Source organism: Ascidiella aspersa, chromosome 3 (assembly GCF_963924565.1).
Source record: "Ascidiella aspersa chromosome 3, kaAscAspe10.2, whole genome shotgun sequence".
NCBI classification, from domain to species: Eukaryota; Metazoa; Chordata; class Ascidiacea; order Phlebobranchia; family Ascidiidae; genus Ascidiella; species Ascidiella aspersa.
The window spans coordinates 7,059,570-7,066,182 of NC_139449.1; the positions used below are offsets into that span (position 1 = coordinate 7,059,570).

The window sequence follows — 6,613 nt, forward strand, 5'->3', positions numbered from 1 at the left end:
AGCGTGCTACATAACACATGATTATTGGGAGACTATACTGCTTTACAGTAACGAAATTGTCTTGTCTCATTTGACTACGGTAAACATTTATTTTAATTTCCGCACGTTTATTTCGTGGTTTCCAAATAACTTTACGTCTACAAAATATTGAGTGTCACACCTCAAAGGCATTAATTCAACCTTGAATAAATAGACTGAAAGCGCTTATTGATTTATGCTTGATACTCAGATTTTCCAGGAGTCTTTTTTCGTGAAAGGCAAGCGGTTTTTCATTCTTTTCGAATGCTAAAACTCAATAAGTAAGTGCCTTGGGTGTAATACCACCAATGCTTTCCGAAAACCGTGTTTCTCCAAATCGAAATGCCAACTTTTGTCGTTTTTTGTAGCCTGTCGTGTACTGACAGCAATGTCCGAAGACCTTGGCCTATTGCACGTAAAAATAAACTTTTAGCCCATTTTGGAAGATTCATAAAATGTTTTAAAAAATGTTGTAATTTTTCCAAGGTTTATTAAATTTACTTTTTTTTAATTTTTCTGTTTTGAAAGATTCTTAAAAAGTTATCCAATATGTTTTGATTGTTTTTCTAGGTTTCGTAAATTTATTTTTTTTTCCATTTTGAAAGATTCCTAAAAAGTTATCAAAATGTTTTTTTTTTCAAGGTTTATTAAATTTATTTTTTCTTTTAATCTGTTTGTAGCATTTAACATGCAATATTACTCGATATTGCCTAATTTGACGTCACTATACACGTGACCGTTGTTCACTGACGCGTTACTAACGCCGAACAGTGGGCTTTCAGCGTTTTGCATCCATTTTATGATATACGTCTTACTGATTAGCGGCTTGAATCACCGCTCCGTTTTATCGTATGTACTTCTGAGATTTGTTAATATACTCGACGGGCAACATCTAATGAGTGAAGTGTCTTTGCCTGGAGAGTTCAAGAAGTTAAGGACAGGTATTTTAGCGGCCTGCTCCTATGGAGTCAGATTAAGAACTTGTAAGGGACTAAGGCAGCCGTCGACTCTCGTATACAGGGTCAGCGCCTACTTACCACCAACTACAAATCCCTCTTCGCTACATGTTCAGATGCTATTTTTTAACCTTTTCCTTTAAATAACTCGTCATGATCACAAAAAACTTTTTCATCGGCAGTATTTAATTGGAAAGGGGCGAAACACACATAAAAGGAAAAGTGTGCTCTAAAGATAAAATATAAGAATAACTTGAAAAAACGAAACGTGACTGCAACGGTTAAAAGAAAAAAACGTGCCGAACACCACTGGGTGACAAGATAAAGCGACCACTGGGTGACAAGATAAAGCGAAAAAACAGGAGAACCAATATATATTACATCGTCGCAATCCTAACCAACGAAAACCGTGTTAGACTGCGGCGTTTATTTGTGAGGGGTGAAAACCGTGCGGGGTTTAATCACGTGAAAACTTGGGGTGAAAAAAATTTAATGCAGTGAACAGCAGGGTTTAATCACGTAAAAACTAGGGGTGAAAAAATGTATTCACGTGAAAACTTGGGGGGTGAAAGAATTTAATGCACTTGAAATGCAGGGTTAAATCACATGAAAATCTTCGGGAGTGAAAAAATGTAAAGCACGTGATAACTTGAGGGTGAAAAACTTGAAGCAGGTGAAACACGAAAAAATATGAAACTGTGCGCGTGAGACTTTTTTCTTGCTTCAGTTGAACGACGAGGTTCTCACGATCTTTGCGTTGGCGCTTCGTGAGCGAAAGAGCTTTCGTTTCACGATCACGAAGTCCTTGGCCAGGCTCACGACCTTGGGCCGACCCCGGCTGGTCGGGCGCGCCTTGGCCGACGACAGTGACGTCACGTAGGCCTGTAGCCATGACAACGCAGAGGTGCAGGGAAAGAGGTAAACGTAGATCTCGAAGGTTGGAACTTCGTCGCTTCGCGTCACACTGCCGACGAAGAGACGCGCGCTGTCGTTTGTGACGTCATTATGGGGTTGTTCCGGGATCTGCTCGACCTTTGGAATGATGTTCAGCAGGAGGCGACACGACTTGACGCCGCCCGGTTCTTGGCGGGAACTGCGAGTGATCTCATTTGCCAAGCGCTGTGTGAGCTCCGGACAGTGGGTGATGAACAAGTCTGGAAACGGAAAAAATTTAAGTTTAAAAAATTTATTAGGTTTGATATTCATACGAGACTATATAAGGTGCGTAGACTTCCTAAAACTTTCAATCCGTGGCTTTTTGTTACTTTGTAAAACTTTGGCAATTCGATTCTGCGCAAAGTATTATTATCAAACTCAATTGGGAATCGATTTTCGTTAGTTTTAGTTTAATTATCAGCTTTGCAAAAGGTGTTTTACAATTTCAACTTTATATGTTTGGCGAACCGTATTAATTGTCAACTTTAAAACTGCGTTGACTTAATTGAAATAGCTGAAAGATGTCCTCATGTAAACCTGCTTTCCAGTAATAAACACTAAGCCGCTTAAGTTTAACAAAACGGCCAATACAGCTTCTACAGGAAAGTAAGCTCTCCAGACACTAATGGGACGTTAAACACGTTTGCTTGGTTGGTTGAAAGAAGGCGACTGACACTTAATTTTACAAGCATTGAGCTCTGGGCTAGCAACTGTCCGCAACTACCCTTCACAATTCACAAGGTACTGGTAATAAGACTTTACAATTGAGGAAAACGATTAGGTACCAGTTCACAAGTAATTTGGGAAAATTATTCCAGACACTTTCATACAATTTGTGACAACGGGTAACGTCATATGTTTCATGCATTCTGTTTATGACAATAATTATATTTTATATTATTATCATAATTACCTGGCGATGAATGTAAAGTTTGCTGAAGTTGCTTTTCCAGCGCCTCAGCATGGGGAATCTCCCTTTTTATCACCTCTTCGGCCCACCAAGATTCTGGGAAAGAGAAAAAACATTTAAGATTCGAAAAGTAAAAGCAAAAAATGGAACGGATTGTCAGAAAAATATACAACTAAAACAAAGAGAAAATCGTTTCAGCAAACGTTTTATCATTTCTCATTCAGGATTGTGTGAAAGAAATTAAGTCCGTTTACAACAAATATTTGATTTAGGTTCTTACCGTCGCTTGGAAAATCTTCCTCGACCATTTTCCGATTCAGGACGGACAATTTGTCAATCTTGGGCGATTTATTGTCGACGACGTTGGACTGCTGCTTGAAAGCTTTGGCGTTGACAGGTTTGGTGTGCATGTTGCAGTTTCTATTCGTAAAGCTTAGAAAGTGATATTAATCAAGCTGAAAAACATAAATAGACATATGATTAGACGTATTACAGAGGTTTGTTTACAATTACACATAAAGAAACCGACAGAAAATGGCAATCAGTTTTCTGTCTTGTACATAACGCAGAATGATTAATAGACAACAGTCTAACTTAGCCGCATCCGCTTTTATGAATTTGTTCGTAACGCGCAGAAGTAGATGAATTTGTTCGCAAAAGACCAATTACTTTTGCATAAGATCGATTTCGAACCTCAGCCAAAAAAAGAGCCGCCCTTAAATTAGTGCTATACCAGGAAACCACAAAAAATCATGGACATGAAACTGGAAGTATAAGTATTTTAGGTTAATTTCTTGTGATTTTTGACTAAAATAGGACTATTTTGAACTATTTTGCGCATTACACTGAAGTCAGTCAAATAAGTTCAATAACAATTAAAACGCTGATTGAAACATGAAACCCTTGACGAAAAAAGAGCCGCCCTTAAATGAGCGCTATACCAGGAAAGCTCTTAAATCAGAAAGCCCTGCAGTGGCGCACCCGGTCGAACCGCCTCTGCCTGCATTAACAGGTCAGCGCAAATCGTCGCCCAGCTTCTGAAACATTGACAGTTCAGCGCAAAGTCTCTGCTGACTTGACATGCATGAAAGCGAAGCGAGGTCGCCGCTCTCAAGGTCGTAAATTGTCGTCTTGGAGGTCGTTTGCCAGTTCAGTCGAGTTCGGCCTGGGCTTGACGACTTGGGGTTAGGTTGAGAGCAGGACGATTTTCTCCTTCTTTTTTACCGCACGGGGGCGTAAGTCTCGTTAAATAATTTACACCGGGTCGTTTTAAGATCTTTTATAGCTTGTATTTTCGTTTGGATCGAGAAAAAAGCTTGCACCTGGCTATTTTGCGATTTATCGTTTTTTCACGCAGTTTGTGCAATTTTGCAATTGAAATACTATATTTTTTCGCGAAATTTAAAAAAAGGAAAAAACATTGCAATCTCCACCACACAAAAATGAAAGCTTTTACTTTAACCGCTTTGCCGTCAATTATCACACGAAAAATGTCACTTGGAAAAATTCATTACCGTGCAACGAACATGTCTTTACTATTTTCAGTTTTTTGTCGAAAAACTAATTTCAACGTATTGTTATAAACAAAAACAAAACATTTTGGAGCATAATGGTTGGAGGTTGTAGCAAGGCGTAATAAGAATATCAAAGCCTTGCAAATAACCAAGAACCTTGCAAATAACCTCGATTCATGACAAACGGAAATTGGAGCGCATCGCGTCGACAGCGCTCGCTCAAAATTCTCCCCGCCGTCGCCGCGGTCCGTTGCATTGTGACGTCACAGCAGGGGCGAACTAGGTTGCCTGCAAATCGCGTCGCGGGCGCGACCCGGTCGAATGTTTACATTGCAGACTGCGTCCGATACGCCGCGTCCCACATTTCACGGTTTTCTCTGTGACGTAACAAGGTACTCGAGAGCTTAAGACAATGGCGACGCGCGCGCTCGACAGGTCGGCCGTGCTGTTTTTTTCCTCGCAAGCGTTTACCTGCTTAAACACACACGCAAGCTGCTTCAACGCGTGAAACCCACTTGCGTTTTACGTCGCGCAAATCCCTATACCAACAAAAAACAGGAGAAACCGATCGTTTCGAAAAAGTCGTTTTTAACCTTTTAAGAGTCGAGAACTTTTTTTATTTCGATTATCTACTTTCGAAGAATGAAATTATAACCTGTTAGCTAATGTTAAAAAGCGCACCACTAGAATCGCAAGGTAAATTTTATTTAAATAAACCAAAAAAAGTAAACAACAGAAATTGAAAAATACAACTGCTATTATCAAACGGGGAAGTGCAGTATCGACAGATTAAACGAAAAAAATGCTAAAATTAATCCTTAAGCAGTAATTATCCACAGCTTATTAGCACTGTACTGTATATAAAGTCTAAAAGCGATTTAAGAGCATTGCTTAAGTTTGATAGCAAAGTAACGTCCACGAATTTTAAACTTAGCAACATTTTAAATATCGGATCTTTTTCCCAATCGAGACTAAGCATGGAGTTCCTGAAAATGCATTTAATAGTTCTTTTAAGGCGATCCACAACATCCAACCAATAGAATATAAATCCAACGTTTTACTGAAATTTGGTCCTGTGTTGCGCAATAGCTACACTTTTTCTTTTTTCCACAAATATCCAATCCTTTTTAGCCATTCGACTGTTGCGCAACAGTGCCTGAAATCGATCGGTTTAAAAATCGCTCCAATGTAAAATAAAGCTGCGCCGGTAAAACAATGACGTCACGGAGTTGCGGCAATAAGAGTCTTAGAGGCGTGGAGCAAGCGAGACGTTCTAATCTGTGCGAAATACACAGGGCAGTCTAAAACACTCGGCTGGTTATCGAACACTCGCAGAGCACGCGTCGATGCTTTTAATTGATACAGACATAAAAAATCTGTTTCACCGCACTAATGAGCGAATAGCTTCTAATGTAACGGCCATCTGACGCAATACTGTCTACCATCTCGCGTGTCGGGTTGCGCAATTTCGTGTGACGCAACATTGCTTTACTACACAATCCTCGTATCTATAGCGCTTTTTCTTTCATAGCCAAAAAGCTAAAACAATGTCTTGCGCAATTTTTCTGAAAGTTGCGTGCAGTTTCGAAAAATATTCGAGAACTTTTACCCTGATTTGAGAGTTATAAGATATAAACTGTCATATTTTGTATCTTATGGCCTTTCTAACCCAACATCACAAAAATACTCGTTACATTTGTCTATTATAAGATTAGCCCAAACACGTTACAATCAAACAATCTCTAAGCCAAATTATTTAAAGCGCTGAAACAATAATAAGAGACACATCATTCTACGAGTGTCGAAGTCAGTCTGATGCAACGTCTGCTCAGCGCTCATGTTTTATACTTCCTCGCCGGGCGGCGCAAAAAAAGAAAAAAAGGAGCTCGCCGGTGCTTGAAACGCCGACGCTATCACGTTCCTTCGTTGAACTTCGAGGCTGTTCGCTCCCTCGCGTTATCTCGGCCTGTGATTGGCGCGGCGAACGTGGGCTCGGCTTCCGTCAGCCAATCAGAGCGGCTCGTTGTTTTGTTCGGCGTGTTGTGTCAAAAACTTGGTGTCTATTGAATTGCGCGAGCGGCAAGTCACGTTTAGATGTGGAGCGAAGACTGACGCAATGGGAAATAAGTCGCCAGAAGTCTATTGTGCCGTCGCACAGCATGGATGCGATAGACACTGCGTGATATCTCGCCGACTCATTACAAGCGCCAAAGCCGATATGCCGATTTAATTGACGACCCTGGACTGACGGCGAAAAAACTCATGGCAAATTTGAAATC

At 40.3% G+C, this 6,613-nt stretch overlaps 1 protein-coding gene across 1 annotated transcript; it reads right to left on the reverse strand.

Moving 5' to 3' along the window:
- Window positions 1-1,148: 1,148 nt before the first annotated feature.
- On the reverse strand, window positions 1,149-3,589 carry LOC146158979 (uncharacterized). The gene is made up of 3 exons (XM_083384488.1): window positions 3,101-3,589; window positions 2,824-2,916; window positions 1,149-2,128 (listed from the first exon to the last, which is right to left on the reverse strand). The coding sequence occupies exons 1-3, from the start codon at window positions 3,228-3,230 to the stop codon at window positions 1,698-1,700; spliced, it is 654 nt and encodes a 217-aa protein (XP_083240614.1). The 5' UTR covers window positions 3,231-3,589; the 3' UTR covers window positions 1,149-1,697.
- Window positions 3,590-6,613: the final 3,024 nt, after the last annotated feature.

Coding starts and splice junctions, on each gene's coding strand:
- LOC146158979 (XM_083384488.1), bottom strand. CDS start 3,230: ATGCACACCAAACCTGTCAACGCCAAAGCTTTCAAGCAGCAGTCCAAC. Junction 2,917..3,100: donor GGAAGATTTTCCAAGCGACG/GTAAGAACCTAA, acceptor TCTCTTTCCCAG/AATCTTGGTGGGCCGAAGAG. Junction 2,129..2,823: donor AACTTTACATTCATCGCCAG/GTAATTATGATA, acceptor TTCCGTTTCCAG/ACTTGTTCATCACCCACTGT.